Consider the following 20554-nt stretch of genomic DNA (forward strand, 5'->3'; position numbering starts at 1 on the left):
GTCATGATGATTGTACTTGGGAAGCCAAGTACCTTTTTAGGTGGTCAAAGGCTCGAGAACCACTGGTCTATACATATTGAGTTGAGAATGAAATAAACACCAGCAACGCAGAGGGGTGAAATCTATACACGAATACATAATAGATCAACAGAAGTGTATAGACTTATGCCATCAGACTTATGGCAAAGGAGAAATATAGAGAAGGAAAGGGTCACGATCCAAAGCATACCACATCGTGTGTCAACTTGCTGGAGGCAATGTTACGACACAGGCGTGTATGGCTGCTAATGGAAAGCAGAACAAGTCTGTGGGAGGGTTCTGGATGATGTACAGACAGCGAGGCTGGCGTGTTACACACGCCACATTAATGTTTGACGTGTTCGGTCACACCTTGTGTCCCTCCGGCCTCCGATAGGCTGTTCCTGTCGCACCGTGCCAAGTTGTCAAATAATAATAAAAATTAAATTTGAGGCATTAGATGGGGCCAGAGGGACGATTTTCAAAAGATCATTTTAATAATATTCTACTGTCAGGTCATACAGACAATGTTAACATATGACCAAAAGTGTTTGTTTGTTTTTAAACTGCAAACTCTACCTTTAACGCTGAAGGTCTACACTTTAAAAAAAAAACATATATTTGACTGGATATTCAACTCCATTGTGGTAGTTTAAAAATGCAAATATCAAAGATTTATAGTGCGTCCCATAGTCAACCTTGCACGCTTTTTGGCACGTCTTCGTGTTTACCAGCAACTTGCAGCCTCGAGCAGAAAGCAGTCACGGTGAGCCACGCCTATTGTCCATGTGCTTCATCCTCATGCCCTTGTGCGCCACACGCTCTGCGTTTTGCATAAAATGTGTATCAGTAGGGCAGTGCTCGGGTCGGCACATGGCGAGCGCACACGTTGCGTGGCTTTACTGAACGCACAGCTCGGTCGAACAAGCGCATCAAACTCCCCTTCGTGTCACATCCCGGCCAATGAAAAGCCCGACGAGGTACAAAGAGTGAGCCACCCCGCCCGCACACACACACAGATAAATTAGTGACGCTCACATTTCCTACTCACCTGCAAACGTGACGGATGTGGGTGTTTGTATCAGTGGGTGTGTGTGTCACGCGTCACAAGCGGATGTGAGGACTCCACTTTCTTGGAAGACACGAGAATGGTTTGATCCTCCCTCGGGCAGAAAGCATCCAGGTTACCTCCAAGAGGAAGCCGCTCCAAGTGCACGTTCACTGCTCGCATCAGAGACACAGAGAGAGCTGCACGCAATTAACAGCCTGGAAACACTTCGGCCCTCTGGACACACTTCCATCACTTCCAGTGTTTTTGCTCACTGAGCAGGTGTTTTGGGACTTTTGAAGCTTTCTTCACAAGACTTTTGCTTCCGACTGATTTTGAAGTCCACATTCGAAAACACCAAGAAAAAATGGACAACAGCCCAGGAGATGGTAAGAGAATTTTTTAAAACCATTTTATCCTATCAGTTTTGATTGCTAAACTGTAATGTGAAACAATAAACATTTACAAGCGTATATGCTACAGTGAATGCAACCATTTTACATCAAATTGTGCTGTACATAAACATGCACAGCTTGACACAGTTTAAGAGTTACAAATGTCCCAAAAGGCGCTTTTAAATGTCAATGCATGCTCCACATAGGCTACATCACTATGTGGTGATGCTCTCCAGCACTTCCTGATGAGCACCATGAAAACAAACTCACGTGCAGTTCGCAGGGCTGTCATTGTTAAGGTTATCGTAACCTGCCAGTAGCACTCGCACGCAAAGCTGCATTATCAACAAACAAGCAAGCAAGCAAACTTTGGCACAGAGGAGGGAGTTTCTTTCCAATATCAAGGGCACCCTAAAAGTTAACAGCCTGCAACCGCCATCCCTTAAGTGGCATTGGGCAGCTCTTTCTCGAGGTCAGCCAAAGTGCACGTCCTCTGCTTGCTCTCCTTTGTTAATTGATGGTGAATTATTCATCGCGTAGTACAGTCACGTTCCTGTGCAGGTGATGACCACACCTTGAGCTTCCATTGGCATGCCACTACAATCTGAAGGCATTACTTTTTACTGTGAATATGCTCAGCTGGTTATGGCTCTATTGTTTCTGCTGCTCCAACTGGGTTAGTGTTTTCATATTTGAGTGACAGGAGATAATGGATGGAGTATAAGAAGGATAGTGTCAGATCGGGTAGACAATATAAGCCTTGGCTTCAGTCTACACGTTTTAGTCTTTGTTTGATTTCTATGTAAGGTTTTGTATTTAATAGTGATTTGTGGAATACCATATCATATGACCAAATAAACTAAATTAATCACATAGAGAAGTTACACAGCAGACTGTGCAAACATTATCTTTGTGATTCAATTATGAATACATTATGGTGACAACTGATGTTTTATGAGAGCAGACACTCGCATTTGCTGCACCTTAAACAAAGCTTGAAACGCAAAAGGCATAGTACAGACACACACGAGTTGTCCATCCATCCATCCATCCATCCATCCATTTTCTGTTCCGCTTATCCTCACGAGGGTCGCGGGCATGCTGGAGCCTATCCCAACTGTCTTTGGGTAAGAGGTGGGGTACACCTTGAACTGGTCGCCAGCCAATCGCAGGGCACATAGAAACAAACAACCATTCGCACTCACATTCACACCTACAGGCAATTTAGAGTCTTCAATCAACCTACCATGCGTGTTTTTGGGATGTGGAAGGAAACCGAAGTACCCGGAGAAAACCCACGCAGACACGGGAGAACATGCAAACTCCACAGAGGCGAGGCCGGGATTTGAACCCCGGTCCTCCGAACTGCGAGGCAGACGTGCTAACCAGTCGCCCGCCGTGCCGGCCACGAGTTGCATTTATTGTAAACACTACAACACGCTCACCACGAGCTAAATATTTACGAACAGGCATATTGGCATATGTCCGAAGCCCACCACTCCAGTCACACTGCGCCAGGCTGCTACGATGACTTGATAACTTTCAAATACAAAGTCCACTGTGTTCATAAAAGGCTTGATCCAAAAGCTGAGTTGCAACTGGAAAGATACACACTTAAGTATATGTATATACGGTAGCTACATCCCCGTCCTTCCAAAACAAAACAGCATCCATTCGGTCAGCCATAATCACACACATACATCACCACTAAGACAATGACATCCAAACGACTGCATCAACAATTCTAACTTTACACAAACAATAATGCTCATTTGTGAGGCATTGCGATAACAATGTGTTTTCGTGGGTTAATATATAGTCGTGGCTCTTGTTTGCAGTGCTGCATTGCACTCAAACTAATATTACTTATTGTAGTTAAAGGAGGCAACTAAAATATAAGAAACAGCTCTCGCTATGAAGCAGTGTGGTTCTAACAACACAATTAAATTAATGAACTGAATTCATAACAGGCTATAGCTTCTTAAATGCAGTATTTTATGCTCTCATTGAAATCTCCTTTTAATTTTGTAATTTGCTTAAATAGCCTATTGCATTACAGCATGTAAGGGGATGAAAATCCACATCTGTGTTTTGTATGATCATGTGATTTTTCAACAAAATTATTATTGAGGACATGCACCAAAAACATCCTAAGGACATTATTTCACCTGGATCAAACTAATCGTGTAGTGTGTGCATCTTAATTAATTAGACAGTATAAATGAGACATTCTCTTGAGATAAAAAAATAAAAAAGATTGCTCGTTAGACAACATGCTGCCCTAGTTGTCCTCATTGTCTCTGTAATCATTAGCCTCTCGGTGGTGTCACAAAGCTCTGCCTCCTGACTGGAGAGAAGGTTTGCATCTTCCTGTTGAAAACTTCAGCACACACACAAAAAAAAAAAAAAAAAAAAAAAAAAAAAAAAAAGCAAAAAGCTCACGTGGCCTCCCTCGCAGAGCCGCGTGCAACGCGTGAGTTTCTAAGCCCTGCCCACCGCCCGCTGCCACTTCCAGCTCTCACGGGCGCTGTTACCGCCTCCGGAGTTTGGTCAGTGGGTCAGCGATTCCATGCATGTTTCCCCCCCTCCCCCCTCCCTCTTCATTAGTCACGTTTTCCCGCCTCATGCGCCTTCTGCGTGTGTTGAAAGTCAGGCACTGGCCCCGCCCCCCTCGTGCAGAATCATGAGTCGATGCTCTGGCTTGCTGTGGGTGCAGCATCTGTCCCCGTGTCATCGTTTCAGGGCAAATATCCGATTAGGGCGCGTTTGCGGCAGGAACGTGACTGTGTTTTGAAACCAAACGGATTTTCTCTGACAGATAGCAGCTCGGAGGAGGCGTAAAAAAAAAATCAAATTAAATTAAAAACACACACTAAAGACTCAACTGGACGTTTGTAATCCAGGTGGACTGAAGTGTAGGTTGTCGTATTTTTTGAAAAACATTTTTTTTAACTGGGGTCTGAAATATGGATACAGAAGTCCAAAGTAAATTCTACTCTCCAATTATTGGATTCCAAATGAGTGTTTTGCCAGCCTTGATTGAGCCAAAAGCCACATACTGTGTACCCATGAATTTAACATACCCTGGTAGAATTCTTAACATTGTTAATACACACAACCATTGAACAAAACATAGTAATAAAGAAAATAATGTGATTCAGGCATATCAGTTCATAAATCCAGCCAGGATATGTAAATTTATGAGCATAACTTTTTAAATTGTACCTTAACTTTCAAGTTTAATTTGTGACTTGACCAAGCTGCTATGGAAGAGCATTTAATTGTTCTGCCTGTCACTATACTGTACATCACTGGCATGATAGATGAACAAAGATAAATTAGTACATAAATGATGATTTTTTTGTTTTGTTTAGTTTTTTTCCCCTCCGGGTTCTCCGGTTTCCTCCCACATCCCCAAAACATGCGTGGTAGGTTAATTGAAGACTCTAAATTGCCCGTAGGTGTGAATGTGAGTACGGATGGTTGTTTGTTTATATGTGCCCAGCGATTGGCTGGCGACCAGTTCAGGGTGTATCCTGCCTCTCGCCCGAAGATAGCTGGCATAGGCTCCAGCACGCCCACGACCCGCGTGAGGAAAAGCGGTACAGAAAATGGATGGATAGATGGATGATGATTATTTTGATTAATTAAGTGAAATTGTATAATTTCCTCCGGCTGATCTCTCACGGCACAGTGGTTGGGAATCACTGCTCTAAGTTAACTATTGGCAGGTACAAAAAAAGTATGCTCTCAAGCTATAAATGTTAAGAGTACAAAATACCTCTATCCCAAACCCACACCCACTAACAATCCACGACTGCCCCAATTATTTAACTATTTCATAAAAGCAAAAAGTATGCAGTATGCATAAGCACAGGCTGCTGCAAAGACATCTTGCAGAAATAATCACGCTCGCTATAATTAACAATTCGGTTAGTGTGAGTCAGATGCATAAACAAGCAGAACAAATCAGTTTTATACTGAAAATGTAGTGATTATATTTGTTTTTTTGATTCATTTCCGTAAGGCATACAAACAAATTATTTAATGAGACAATCTCCAGAAACATTTATCAATTTCAATGTTGTTTTTTAAAGCTAAAAAAAATAAAAAAATACAAACAAAGGTCAAGCAGACCACTTTATATAGCCACGGTCAGGAGAAACTTGACATACAGTATTACACTCAGAACCTGTATCCTTCCCGCTATAATATAATTCCACTGCCATAATGCTCCTTATAATTGCATGAGCCATAAGTAGTGTGATGCAGCATCAGTTTGGAGAGAGGCGTGAGGCAGGTTCCTGTGATATTGACCTACTTACACTCACTTTGAGTTCATGTGTTTGATGCAAACACTAAGGGAGTCCTAAAATCAGTAGCACACATTTCTATCAGTCGGCATCATTTTATTTTATAGAACAATAAACATATCGCTGGGAAACCTGTATGGCATGGTTTTCCTTGGCGTATACACAACGGCCTTTCTCTGCGTGACTGCAAGAGTAGGAGATAAGGGACAAGAGGGGAAACGAGGAGTGCATGTACCCGTGAAGTTCTTCCCCGCTCACGTTGTTTCTCTGCCTGACTCCAGTCACTGGCAGATTAGTGCATGCACGGACGGACGGGTAAGCTCAAGATTGGCATTGAAGCCTCATTGTCTCTTCAATTAATGCGGTCTACAGTGACCTAAATTCTAAGTGGCTCGTCTCTAGTGACAGTGTGCAAGTCAATCCCATTTGGCCTGCATGGGAAATCCCAAAGAGGATGAAGAGAAACTGCGTGGGAAATGTGATCGATGCATAAACAACGCCGTTGAACAGCAGGCATGTATCGTGAGGGTTGACTTTCCGACACAGCGGTGCCTAGTAAACAGTTTCACGACTGTGACTAAGTAAACTGCTGTAATATTAGTCGTTTTTCGCAAAGGATAAAGAATATATGCCTGTCTGTGTATGTGTTTTCGCTCGCAAGTCAGAGCAAAATCTCGGCTGAATGACTGCTCGAATCTTGAAAAACTTTTAACTCTTGTATGTCAAGGCGCCACTGTAGTTGGGTTTGCCTACTAACACCCAATATCCGAATATTTGTTTCCCTTTAGAAGAAATACAAACTATTTTAAATGAAATCTGAACAACAATAAAGAACCAAAATGCATAGGGACTTACTTTTATAATTCCATATACGGTACATGCTGCTATAGAAAGGAATCCTGTGAAAGGATTCACTTATTTCTTGCATTCAACTACATCGACTGGATATACTATGCATCTATCCGGTTTCTGTACTGCTTATCCTCATTAGGGCTGCGGGTGAGCTGGAGCCTATCCAAGCTGACTTTGGCCAAGAGATGGGGTCCACCCTGGAATGGTCCCCAGCCAATCACAGGGCACATATAGACAAAGCACAATGCGCACTCACGTCCTCACTTAAGGAAATATTGGAGTCGTCAATGTGTATTAGGAATGTTGGAGGAAATCTTATGGAATCAGATTTGTGCCAAAAAGAATCACCCGAAAGTTTTTAAATCGCAAACTAAACTTTTTAAATTGCAAACAAAAAACAAGACTATCAAACAAAACTTGTTGAATTGTTAACAAAAAATAACACATTTAGAGATGTAATTAACTCAAGCAAAAAAAAAAATATAATAATAATGGTATTACTTGCAATGAAAATATTTTTTGCTTGATATATATATATATATTTTTTATTATTATTTTTTATTTTTTTTGCTTGATTTAGATTCTAGCTCTTGTTGTCTTATTTTTTGCTCGCAATTCAAGTCGTTTTGTTTGATAGTATTTTTTTTGTTTGTTTGCGATTTAAAACGTTTTGTGTGATTCTTTTTGGCACGAATCTGAGTCCATAGAATCTGGAGTATCCTGAAAAGCACAGGGAAAACATGCAGGAGCTGGGATTCATAACTCAAATTCATAACTTTGGGGTTGATGCCCAAACCACTCGTCCACTGTGCCAACACTGTAAATACAGTACTGCCTTATTTTGCATTTGTGCAATTACCGTTTTAGATTTGGCCAAACATAACAAAATGCAACATTGAATGCTAAACAGAGATTTGAATGTGCAATTGGTCATAACCAGCCCACTTGAATGCACAGTCAAGGGGTTATTGTGTCAACTGACGGTGTTTACGGGACTGGGGCTCTATAGCGGTCATTTTTAGAATGTTTACCGCACGTGAGCCTTCAGGTGGACAGGCCATGTGTTTGGGGTGAGGCGAGGGCTGGGCTTGGGCTGAATGTAAGCTGTGGAAGAGGTGAGGTTCAGGCCTGTAGTTTGTTGGGTCTGGCTGGCATGAGTCAACAAATCCAGCAACACGTGCTGGCTGGAGGATTATCTCAACAAATACCTTGTGGAGCAAGCACACCAACACAGGAGTGGTGCAGATGCATGCATGTGGGTCATCGACATGACATGACATCAAATATAAAGAGCTGTGCCTCCACAAAGAAAATAGTCCTTACGTCACAATGTTTATTGTTAGTTTCTTCGATTTGTTATCCCACGCCAGTCAAAATATTACACGCAGAATGATGCAGTATAGTTCTTTACCATTACAAATTATAATCAACATATTGTTTCCTTTAGAGGTGAAACGATTAAATGGATTAATCCACATCTAATCGATTATGAAATTATTCAACAACTATTTTGACAATTGGTTAATCATTTAGAAACAATATCTAGCAAAACTAAAATTGTCCAAATGCTCTGAACTTCAGTTTCTCAACAGTAAATATTCTCAGATTTCTATAGTCCTCCATTAAAACAGACCGATCATCTTTGTGTTTATTCAAAATAAGACATTTGCAAACATCTGCTGTCACTTTGGAAAACAATGATCAACATTTTTGCCCATTTTCTGCAATGTTAAAGACCAAACCAGCAACTGAATCGTCATCAATTTGTGCATTTTCTGCACTACGAATTTTGAAATGTCCTGCTTTTGAATAAAGGGATTGACATTTTAAAAAACACGTTTATTTGATTAATCGGATAATGAATCAACAGAATAATCGATTGTTAAAATAATCCTTTGTTGCAGCTTTTGTTTCCTTTGTCTTTGCAAAACAGAATGTTTGACACAATTCATTGTACGGTATTGGAAGTCAGAGGGTCAACTGGTTAATGGGAAGGAATTCTAAATTGTGTAGCCCACCCTAATTGAATTGTATCCTTATTGCTTTTATCAGTGGGAATATTGAACACTAACAGTCCGTACATTTTGTGTTGCGTTGCAGTATCCAAGCGGTGAGGCTTCTCCTAAAATACATAAATCAATCAATAAATAAACAAACAAACAAACAAAGAAACCCGTGACATTTAGCTGCTGGTGGTGCGTAATGGGCTGGGCGTTTGAAAGCCCTGACGTTGGGTTTTGTTGCTCATCTCTACACGGGATTTGTTTCGGGCTGAAACCGTGTCAGGAGTGCACGCATGTGAGGCGGCAGTCAGGTGTCATGCAGCTCGCTCGCCGGCGCTGGGCACGGTGCCAGGGGAGAGCGAGCGCGGCTATTATTGGAGCGGAGAAGGCAGCGGAGCCGGCAGACACGTGAGGCCGTCTCTCAGCTCATCCACAACGCATGACTAGAAATGGAAAGGAGGGGAGGGGTGGGGGGGTTGCGCGCAGGAAAGAGAAATCTCGGATGCAAGCAGGCCTGAACGGGCAAAACATTCTACATTGTGTGCACCAGCATAATATTGAACGAGGCTATTACAACACTATTATTAGTTATACACACACACATTTATATAAAAGCACGCGTTTGGTGTTCCAGTGAATGTGACTGCGGTGTCCCTGCTCGGTTGCCGTGCCACCAGCTGTATTTTTAGCGTGCACCATTGCGCTTTTTACACTCAGGGTGTGGCAACACGCTTCCGAATCTCACGGAGCGTTTCTCTGCATGCTGCCCACCGGGTTTGTGCAACGTTACGTCTTGGAGAGTAGGTGGCCGGCTGAAGCCACCCTAAAAACTTCCCAAGTGGAGGACTGGGGTTCAAATCCCGGCCACGCCTGTGTGGAGTGTGCATTTTCTCCCCGTGCCTGCGTGGGTTTTCTCTGGGTGCTCCGGTTTCCTCCCACATCCCCCAAAAAAAAGGTTAATTGAAGACTCTAAATTGCCCGTAGGTATGAATGTGTGTGCGAATGGTTGTTTGTTTATATATGATTGGTTGGCGACCAGTTCAGGGTGTACCCCATCTCCGCCTCTCGCCTGAAGATAGCTGGGATAAGCTCCAGCACACCCACGAGCCTAGTGAGGATAAGCGGTACCGAAAATGGATGGAAACGATGGATGGCTGTTTACCATAACTGCTTTATGGTTTGTATTATGCTTTTTGAATAAATAAACAACTCCGGTCTCTTGGACTAACTCTTATCCTTAACTCAAATTCACCCTATTGCCCTTCAAAAAGAGAGACAAGTCACATTGATTGCACAGAGTCTGTGATTTTGTTGCTGCAATCCTCAAGATCCTCTCAACCCACTTGATTGCGACCAAGATCGGCAAAGGCTTCCTTGTAGAATATGTACACCTGATCACTACCATCGGTCTGACTTGATGAGTTTCATGACATCATCTCTCTTGAACTGTCTCATGCAATTAACCATAGGCAATACTGTACAGTTGAAAGTTATATTATACGCTCACTTTCAAGTACAATTGAAGCTGTATTAGCAGCGAGTTACCCAAAAATATCGGGCACAGACACGTTGAGGACAAAAGTGATGAATGAAGAGTTTGTTAAAATATCAGCTCATGATTTACTTTAAAGGAGATGATGCTAGTTGCAGTAATAAGAGTATGACACTTGTCAGTTTCTGAAATGAAACCTTTATTTTCAAAGAGTTTTACATGGGAGTTGTTTGGTTTTGCAAAGTTAGGAAATCCACCATCGAACGATGTGTGATCTTTGCGTAAATGGCGCTTGTCGGCTTTTGCGCTTGAGCTCGTCAATTTATAGTATGGCTGTGTCTACCAAGAATATAAATATGGATATCGTGTTTGGAACGTTAACTTGAAGTGAATGAACTAACCATTCTGCCCTTTGCCTTGTTTGCAGGAGGTGGAGGAGTCATCCTGTATGCAAGCTCCTCTGGAAGCTCCAGCCCCAGCCCAGGCAGCCCCTCCAGCGGGTACCAGACACAGTCACCTTCCTCACACTCGCAGCCATCGTCGCCAGAGGAAGTTACCTTCCCGGAGATTGGGGCACTGAAAGAAAGGGAAGCTGGGTCACCCACTCCAAACTCCAAACTCGTGTTCCAGTTCCCTGAAGTCTATCGTGGCTCTCCTGCAGCAGCCACTCCGCAGCATACCTATGCACATCCAATTCCTGGAAAAAGGCCGCGTGGCTTCCATGGAACATTCACTAGTATGTATTTCCTCACTGTCTTTACTGGCATTTTCTTTAAACTATTTTAAGAGTTTGAAACACCTTACAGAAACATGATTTCATTTTTAACTCATTGCGCTATGTACAGTACATTGTATTTTGTTGAAATGACGAGTGTTCCTTCCTGCTGTGCCTGTCGCTGGACTATTACACGGCAAAAGAGAAGTTTGCAGAGCCCCAGACATGGCATTGTGTGTGTGTGTGTGTGTGTGTGTGTGGGTTGGGGTAAATTGCAGCCACAATATAGATACAGTGGACCCCCGTTCGGCACCCTCGGATTCGCCTTTTCATGTATTTAAAAATAAATAAATAAATAATTTAAAAAAAAAAAAAATTTTCATTCTGTAATTAGTTTTTCCTTGTTTGTTTGTTTTTTGTTTTGTTTTTTGGGGGTGCAACACCGAAAACAATTATTGGCGGTTTATTCCCGCTTATTCAACGAAATTATAAATGGGTGTCAATTATAAGCAGATTTTTTTCTAGTCTGGTCCCTATCCCCCGCAAATAGCAGGGGTCCACTTTATAAAGTGTGCACAAAATACAAATTTGTGGCCAAGAAATAAAAAAGTTTGGCTCGGTACTAGCTGGTTGGATAAGCAAATCATGAGCTCAGTTCCTAGAAACAGTAAGGTGGAGTCCGAGGGATATCATGAAGTAGAATGATTGAATTTTCTGTCCAAATGGGGACTGGGAAACCTACAAACGAGAAAAACAAAAAAACTATTTAAAAAAAAAAGAAAACATGTCATATCTGGTGCTCTGTTAATGTTGGTGGATCGCTGGGAGTTTTCTTTTCAGTGAAATGCTTAAAAAACAATCTCCATGTTAGAAGGGGGTCCACCTCACTTTCTCCATACCCGACATAACATTTCAACATAGTAACACTTAGCAAACTTACTTTTCCAGTAAAATGTCTTTTTAACAAAAGTTCTTCCCAATGCCTCCCTCCCCTCTGGATGTCCCTGCTCCTGAAATACCAATACACTATAAGGACAAGTTTGTTCATATGCAATTATTTCACAACTGAATTACTACTCTGTGGAAAATAGAAAACGGATACAGGAATGCTGACGCTGTCCCCATACCCAGCACTGAACTCATGACCGTCTTTTTTCCTCATTCCACAGAGAATGGTGGAATGGTTCTACTCTGCAAGGTCTGTGGGGATATTGCGTCCGGTTTCCATTATGGAGTCCATGCATGTGAAGGATGCAAGGTACCTAAACCCCTTTTACAGAATAATTTATCTTCATTTTCCACTTCCTTTTAAAGACGTTTCACATGGTATATTCTCGTTTTAGGGATTTTTCCGCCGCAGCATCCAACAGAACATCAACTACAAGATGTGCGTGAAGAACGAGAACTGTCTGATCATGCGCATGAATCGCAATCGGTGCCAGCACTGTCGGTTCAAGAAGTGCCTGTCTGTCGGCATGTCACGAGACGGTGAGACATCTTGACACAGTTTAATGTGAGGGTCCTCTGTGAAGTTCTGCCACGGTGCCCTGATTAACCAACCCCACAGGGAAATGGGCAGCAGTGTAGATGTGTGGGTCTGACTCAAAAATATAACAGGGGAAGAAGTTCTTTGAGGTCATCGTGCCACTGGTTCAGTCACTATTCGCTCTCGCACCTGCCTTGCCCTGCTATTGCACCACCAATGATTAGCATGTGGCCTTGTATTGCTCTTAACATTCACAGCCAGCCCTTTTCAAAGCAGAGTTCCCCATACTGCCAGCCGTTTTAAAGCATGTTGACTGATCTTTCAAGATCCACAGAGTTCTGTGTTCTATGACGATAAGCACCGCACTTACTAAAAGAAAGGGTACAATCTGTTCTTTCATCATAAAAAAAAAAGGTTTGTTTCTACCTATTTCCATTCTTCTTCATTTCAATCCGCAGTAAAACAAGGTTGGATTCCAGTTGATGAATTCCAGTTGTTGAATATAAACAACAACGAAAGTCAATGAGTTCAGGTTCTGAAACATCTTTCTATGACCCTTAGCAGTATCTTCCAACAATAGTCTGGGATTGACGCTCTTGTTTTCGCACACCATCTCCTCTTCCACGTAGCTCACTATGTTCCCCAAGCCCTTCTCCACCTCCCTGTCAGACAATGATATATGAGTACAGGAGCCTTGGAGTCCCCGAAGCAATCTATCATCTGGGAAATTGCTGCAAACACAGGAATTATTTTAAGAAATTGGAACAGAGTCGACTTGATTACCTTGTGTATGCCCGTAGAACATCATTGGGAATATGGAAAGAATAAAGCCAGATATGTAGAAAGCCATCAGAAGTGCTACAGTTTTTATCAGGGCTGAAGCTCACAACCCTTTGGTTAATGCACAATGACTGATCACTTATCACCGCAAAAAAAAAACAAAAAAAAACTAAGCTGACCCAGAAAAATACCAAATTGGGCTTATAATGTTCTCCTACATTGTGACCCACTTTGTGTACTTCGCCAACTTTTCATCCTTTCAGTAGAGTTTCTGTTCATCTCCGCCCATTCTAGCATAGCGGTTAGGCCCATACCGTTATTGCTGCGTGTGCATGACACTCCAGGTGCGGATGGATGGCAAAGCGCAACAACGGTAAAAGCAGTTAGCCTGGCCTTTTCAATGTGGCATTTCTTTTCATAGTCCCCGACCGCAACCTAAAAACCTACTTTTACTCTGTTTCAACCATTACAAAAACAGGAAAACCACATGCACCTGCCTAAAGCCCACATCTATAGATCACCTCAATTTAGCAGGGAGACAGGCACCAAATGCAAATATACTGTAGTCAGTTGGCACAAACTTCTTCGCCCAAACACAGCAAACCATGATAAAAGGGTTTCAGTTTTTGTTGCTGGTTCTATACTGCAGGAACTGAGAAAATGTGTGTGTATTTGATAGACATAGCAGCAGTCCAGTAAATCATTTCACATGCATGATTTGTGTGTGCACGTGCGTGCATGTAGAGCATACGGTGTGCTTTGTCAAAGGTTTTGACATTTCGAAACTTTGGTGTTACCTCATGTAACCCTACACTGCCGGTACACACAAACATTCTTAATTTCCATGCATGCCTCTGTCCCCGTCTTCCTGCGGCTCTGTTTGTCCCTGGGAGCCCACCTCTTCTCATCCTTCTCTTGCTCACAAGCTCAGTACCAGTGACATCACGCTCACGTAGCCCCACTGCCCTACTTACAAGAGAGGGAGAGGAGAGAGACAGTGGTGGATGAAGGAGAGGCTGAGGCAGATGGTAGCAGGGAACCTATAAATAGCCTCTCCAGCTGATGGTTACCGTGGGAAGAGGGAAGGGGAGATGAGTGAGGAGAGGGAAGTTTGCATCTTACAACATACTGTACATGATCCTCCTTGAAAGTCCTCAAAAGCTCTGTCGGTTCCTATAATGTTACTGTAAAGTTCAGTCCTATATTTTGTGCTATTGTAGCCAACATAAATAAACAATGGAGCTGCGAAAACATTTACAGATTCTGACCTGTTCACTGCCTGTGTTTCCTGCAGCGGTGCGTTTTGGCCGCATCCCTAAAAGAGAAAAGCAGCGACTTCTGGATGAGATGCAGAGCTACATGAACAGCCTAAACGAGTCGGCTGCCATGGACATGGACTCATCTTCCCTGAAAGATACACCCCTCAGCGAAGAAGACTGCAGCTCAAAAGAGGCCATCGGGGCCATCTCCAGAGCCTACCAGGACATCTTCAGTGGCAGCAGCCAGGAGAGGACAGCCAAGAGGGCTAAAATAAGCACCGCCAACAGCAATGCTTCTCAAGATTGCAGTTTCTGGCAGATTTCAGGACAAGCCAACTCTGCCCAGCATTACCAGTCTTGCCCAGTTTCCTCTGGTAACCCCCAACTTATTTTCCACAACATGAACAACAATCGATACACATATACGGTGTCAACAAATCAAGATCATCAACCAAGTGTTGACGCTCCTCAAAGAGAGTCTGACAATTATTCATGCAAGGCAAGGAATGCCACAAATCAACCCTCATGCCCATGGAAGTTAGCTGCGGGAGCTAAAGTGCTGGTAAGTGTAGGAATGAACCAAGATTTCGGCGCCATGTCTCAACTCAAAACTCATGCATTTGTATGTCCTTTTCCTCCCCTTTAAGGCCTGTCCTCTTAATGCATGCCCTGTATCTGGGGCAGAGCGCACCAGTCAGGAGATTTGGGAGTCCTTTTCTCAGTGTTTCACTCCTGCTGTCAAGGAGGTGGTAGAATTTGCCAAGGGCATCCCAGGATTTCAAGAGCTTAGCCAGCAGGACCAAGTCATGCTGCTTAAATCGGGCACCTTCCAGGTAACACATTAATCATAACTACTCTGGAGCTATATGTTGCCCTGAATCCAAAATGGAGGAGTTGCTGAATTGAACTTTTTTCTTGTCTACTTAGGTTCTGATGGTGAGGTTCTGCACCTTGTTCAATGCTGCAGAGCATACAGTGACCTTCCTGAATGGCCAAACATACCCCTTGTCCACCCTGCGTGCTTTGGGCATGGGCTCCCTACTGGATGCAATGTTCGACTTCAGTGAGAAGCTGGCCTCCATGGGGTTGGAGCCTGATGAAATGGCCCTCTTCATGGCTGTGGTGTTGGTCTCAGCAGGTAAGAAACGTTCACTGAGGGACATGATGATGACGATGAGCGAATGATGAAGCAATCTACAGTGGTGCCTTAAGATACGATTGACCCGACTTAGGAGTTTTTCAAGATTCGAGCTGTCGTTTGGACGATTTTTTTGCTTTGACTTGCGAGCACAAAATGTATATACCAGCGCAATGGTGGCAGTGAACTTAACTCCCCTTACTTCATAACAAGCAGCTGTTTGTCAGAGTGAACAAGTCTAAAAAGAGGCTTCAAGCTGTTTAATGCCACTCCCAGTTAAAGTTTACAGTCAAACTAAACATAAACCAAAGAGAATTACACATTGCGTATTTAAAACCACATAATTATGTTTGCTAGCCTAATGCTAACACATAATGGGAACCACCGTAGACGGGCTAACAAATAGTATGAATCCGGCAGTGTTCATGTATAATGAACGGATATTTGAAAACAGTGGGTGCAGCAACACATAAACAGACAATATAATAATACTTGATACAATATATATTCTTTATCATCTGCATAAAACAACTGATATTATTGCAGATTACTCAATCACTTACAGGAGTAGAGTGAAACTCTTCCTCGTTTGTCTGGATGACTAATTTATACTCCCACCCGGTGGCCAAGTCACGCACACCAGAAGGAGCCACTAGGAGCTGTTTAATTCTTTATATTACATTTACATTTAATTATATTATCACGATGTGTTTTTGTAAAGTACAATATTGTAGTGTGGTATTTGCCTTTTTCTTTTCGATATTAGAACATTTTTTGTTGCTTTTGTGTTGCGGCTGGAAAGGATTAATGATGTTTCAATTCATTTCAAAGGAGAAAGATGATTTGGGAAATAATAATATCCATCCATCCATTTTCTGTACCGCTTATCCTCACTATAATTTTTGTAGTGACTTACACTCATATCTCAAGGCACCACTGTACAGTATTTGACAGGCCACATCCTCACACCAGCATCCTCTGCTCTCCTCAGATCGTTCTGGCGTCTCCGACGTGCTCGCTGTTGAGCAGCTCCAGGAGGGTCTTATCCATGCTTTGTGGTCACTGATCACTCGACGCCGTCCGGATGACACCTCGCTCTTCTCCAAACTACTGCTGCGACTGCCAGACCTCCGCACCCTCAACAATCTGCACTCCGACAAACTTTTGGCCTTTCGCATTGACCCTTGAGCAAGCCACTTGTTCAGCGAGCACAGCTGAAAAACACATCAGACACATTCACACACACATTAGCTTCCAAGGGTGGGACTTTCTTTATAAGAGAGGAACAAGGAATGGTGCAATCTAATAGTTTTTTTTTATTTATTTTTTTTTTTTTTAAAGGAAAAGGGTATCAAAATATTTTTGATCCACTGCTCTGTTGGGATAAATAAACATGCTCACAAAAAGTCACGTGTGCACACAAACTGCAACACCTTGTTAGAGTAAAAAAATTCCAGTAACAGCAAGTCGAACAAATCATTTTGGGACTCAATCTTTATAATCAGTGTACTTAATAGTAACACAGGCCATCTCTGACAGACAAATCTCAGACCCATGAGTTTAGGGACCATTAGTGATGACATGTTATGAGCTAGTTTGTTTTTAAGATAAAGGGAATGTGTATATAAATACATAGCAAAATCTGAACTGTTGTGCATCTTCATTTCACCACCCACATTAATACTGGAATGAGACCATTCACTTATTGTGTCACCTGTACACAACATTGTTTTTGGACTAAATATATAAAACCTACATAAAGGCATTTTAAATTGTTCCACTAAAAACATTGTGTCTACATTGACATCAGTATCCAAAATACCTGGAGTAGTGAAAGGTCTCTGTGCATGTTTTGTAGTTCTGTTGTTTATTTTTCTTGTTGTATATATGATGTTTATCCAAATATGACTGACCAGATATAGTGGATGGGAGTTCGGTGAAAATAAGAATGTTCTGCTGACCTTCCAGTACAAGATGGGGGGTTTGGGATAGGGGGCTTTGTACAGGAGAACATGTAGTCGGGAGTCTAGACAGACCTTTAACACACTGCCTGCATTGAGATGATGTAACCAACCAGCATAATCCCTGGAATCACCAGCACCCACTCCACATGCACCCTGCACCTACCCCCAATGTTTGTCATACAAACTAAAGAGATACGTATTTAGAGTGGGAGATCTTATTTGATTGGTCGTCTCAGTGATTGTTTGATTGATCACGGCTGATTGAGTACTTGTTGTACATTTTGTAAATCTTTAATATAACTGATATAAACTTCAGATTGTGTATTAATCTGCTTGTTTGTCTTGTTTAAACATTCATCCATTTTCCATATCCTCATTTCGACCCCGGTGACTTTGGACGAGAGGCGGGGTACACGTGTGGTACAAAACAGTATTGTCTACATATATTCAAATATCAATTTAATTGGGATAATCATTTCTTACAATTTTGAAAAAACTAAATATCACAATTAAATTCCTCCACATCTACAAAACAAACAAACCACGACTGCCTCCTAGTGGCGAAATACGAGACCCGGAAGTGACCGTACTCTCGTCCAAAGGCAAAGGCACAATTTTCTTCATACAGTCGTTTCTTTCACAATTTGTCTGGCTTGATGACATGTTCTGGTCTGTCGTGTCACAATAATGGAGCCGCCTCACAGCTCGGTAAGAAACATTACGACAGCAATCAAGAAAACATTCTCGAATGATCGACTGTAGTAGCAAGTTAGCTCTGATGCTAGCGTCAGCTAAACAACAAAAACACGCGACACCCGTTGTCATATTAATAATTCACTGACTGTCAGAATAACGTCCATATGATAAGCTTGACATGTGAATTCTACTGTAATTATAAACGTCCTCTTAATAACGTAGCCATTCGTCCACCTTTTCTTCACAACAGATGCTGAGAATTAAAAGAAATGGTGTGGTAAACGTCCCAGGAAAGCAGGTTTGAAATCAACTGGTTGCAGTGTATCACACCATGTTGGTAACGGCGTACCTTGCCATAATTGTCCTGCTCGCCTTGTGTGTTGGCCTTGAGCTCACAGCGCGTCGTCTCAGCCCACCTCAACCGACTCAGACGGCTGCAGCCAACCCAGCCTTCCGCCGCTTCCAGAGCGCCTTCCTCCGGGCCTACCTGCTGGCCCTGTGGGCCGACTGGCTCCAGGGTCCTTACCTATATAAGCTCTACCGCCACTACAGCTTCCTGGAGTCCCAAATAGCCATCATTTATGTGTGCGGCTTGGCCTCTTGTGTGCTGTTTGCTCCTTTTTCAGGCTGGCTCCCCCAAGCCCTGGGCCGCAGACGGACTTGTCTGCTGTTCTGTCTGTCTTACTCCGCTTGCTGTCTCACCAAGCTATCCAGAGACTATTTTGTTCTGATTATCGGCCGCATCCTGGGCGGTCTGTCCACATCCCTGCTGTCCACCACATTTGAAGCATGGTACCTGTACCGGCATGTCGATGTCCACGATTTTCCCAAGGAGTGGATCCCTAGCACCTTTAATAAAGCAGCCACGTGGAACCATGGGCTTGCAGTGGGAGCTGGTCTGGTGGCTAACTTGCTCGCTGAGTGGCTCCACCTGGGTCCAGTGGCTCCTTTTCTTTTGGCTGTCCCCTGTTTGATGTGCTGCGCCTGGGTGGTGTTGACTGACTGGGGCAAGGAAGAAGCAGAAGAAGCACCTGAAAGTGACAAACAGACGCTTCTCCCAAGAGATTCGAGTCATGTCTCCACCAAGGCCCGGTTCTCCCGCAGCTGCCATGATGGACTCCGGTGCTTACTGTCAGACAGGAGGGTCATGCTCTTGGGTGGTGTGCAGGCTTTATTTGAAAGTGTCCTCTACATCTTTGTTTTCCTGTGGACCCCAGTACTGGACCCTCATGGGCCTCCCTTAGGGATTGTGTTTTCCTGTCTAATGGCCGCCTCAATGGTTGGCTCCTTAATGTACCGCCTTGCCACCTCCACGCACTACCGTCTACAGCCGGGCCACGTACTCTGCTTGGCTGTTCTAATGGCATTCTTCTCATTCTTCATGCTGACTTTTTCCACCGCGCCAGGTCAGCCGAGACCTCACGAATCCTTGTTCGCCTTCCTGCTGCTGGAGCTAGCCTGCGGCCTCTACTTCCCGGCGGTCAGCTTTCTCCAGGGGAGAGTGATCCCAGAAGAGAAGCGGACAGGAGTACTGGCCTGGTTCCGCCTACCTCTGAATCTGCTGGCCTGTATTGGACTACTCGCGCTCCACGGTGAGGTGTCGGGCACAAGTGGAGGGGAGGGCGGCAGCGGTACCAGACACATGTTTGGGGGCTGTGCGGTCATGATGCTGGCAGCCTTGATGGCTGTCGTCAGTTTGTTCACGCTGGGCAGAAATGACTCTGACCTCAGACTGGAGGGAGCTAGAGGAGAAGGTGAAATGTACTGAAGGACACCACAAGTCTCTGTTCACTGACGGGTTTCACATCTGTGATGTCATTTACTTGCAGCTGAGATTAGAAACCAATAAAAGGATGTAGAAGGTTAGAAAATACATTTTATGTAAAATGTAATCAGGTACTTGTGTTCAATCTTTATTTACAAGATGACAATGTAACAATGCATCTGATTGCTAATTGCCAATGAAAGTCCTGAATAATGATATTTAATTTACAGGGTATTGTCTGTTGTCATGATGAAGTATACAGACTATTGTCTCCCTTTTTGTTACAACTTGAAGAATTCACAAAAACAGCAATACTCGGTGGGCCTATCAACTTGACCGTTCCTCTTTTTGTTAGGAAACCTTGTGATTAACTCCCCTAATTTTTGAGAGTGATTGGAAATGAGTGGACTTGACAGGCAGGTTAAAATGGTATGATGTCACTGGTTCTGAGGTTTGGGGAAGAAAAAAGGCCTTGATCGCCTTGTACAAAGTGTAAGTGCATTCATGTAATTACAAAACAATAGAAACATATTGGAAAACACATGGATTCACCGACTCAAGTAATGTTGCAGTATTTATGTCATGGTTCATAACACCAAAGGTTATTTGGGGCCACTTTTCATATTGGGC

At 43.1% G+C, this 20554-nt stretch overlaps 2 protein-coding genes and 1 long non-coding RNA gene across 3 annotated transcripts; 2 read left to right on the forward strand and 1 right to left on the reverse strand.

Moving 5' to 3' along the window:
- Positions 1-489: 489 nt before the first annotated feature.
- nr1d4a (nuclear receptor subfamily 1, group D, member 4a) lies at positions 490-17791 on the forward strand. Its single transcript, XM_061774134.1, has 8 exons — positions 490-1455; positions 10549-10857; positions 12006-12094; positions 12180-12324; positions 14397-14923; positions 15009-15194; positions 15289-15499; positions 16491-17791. The coding sequence occupies exons 1-8, from the start codon at positions 1434-1436 to the stop codon at positions 16685-16687; spliced, it is 1686 nt and encodes a 561-aa protein (XP_061630118.1). The 5' UTR covers positions 490-1433; the 3' UTR covers positions 16688-17791.
- On the reverse strand, positions 10304-18649 carry LOC133478296 (uncharacterized). Its single transcript, XR_009788648.1, has 3 exons — positions 18509-18649; positions 16416-16713; positions 10304-10697 (listed from the first exon to the last, which is right to left on the reverse strand). It is a non-coding gene; the product is annotated as an uncharacterized LOC133478296 (long non-coding RNA).
- Positions 18012-20153, forward strand: mfsd5 (major facilitator superfamily domain containing 5). Its single transcript, XM_061774170.1, has 2 exons — positions 18012-18171; positions 18410-20153. The coding sequence occupies exon 2, from the start codon at positions 18491-18493 to the stop codon at positions 19925-19927; it is 1437 nt and encodes a 478-aa protein (XP_061630154.1). The 5' UTR covers positions 18012-18171; positions 18410-18490; the 3' UTR covers positions 19928-20153.
- Positions 20154-20554: the final 401 nt, after the last annotated feature.

This window comes from Phyllopteryx taeniolatus, chromosome 1, assembly GCF_024500385.1.
Source record: "Phyllopteryx taeniolatus isolate TA_2022b chromosome 1, UOR_Ptae_1.2, whole genome shotgun sequence".
NCBI classification, from domain to species: Eukaryota; Metazoa; Chordata; class Actinopteri; order Syngnathiformes; family Syngnathidae; genus Phyllopteryx; species Phyllopteryx taeniolatus.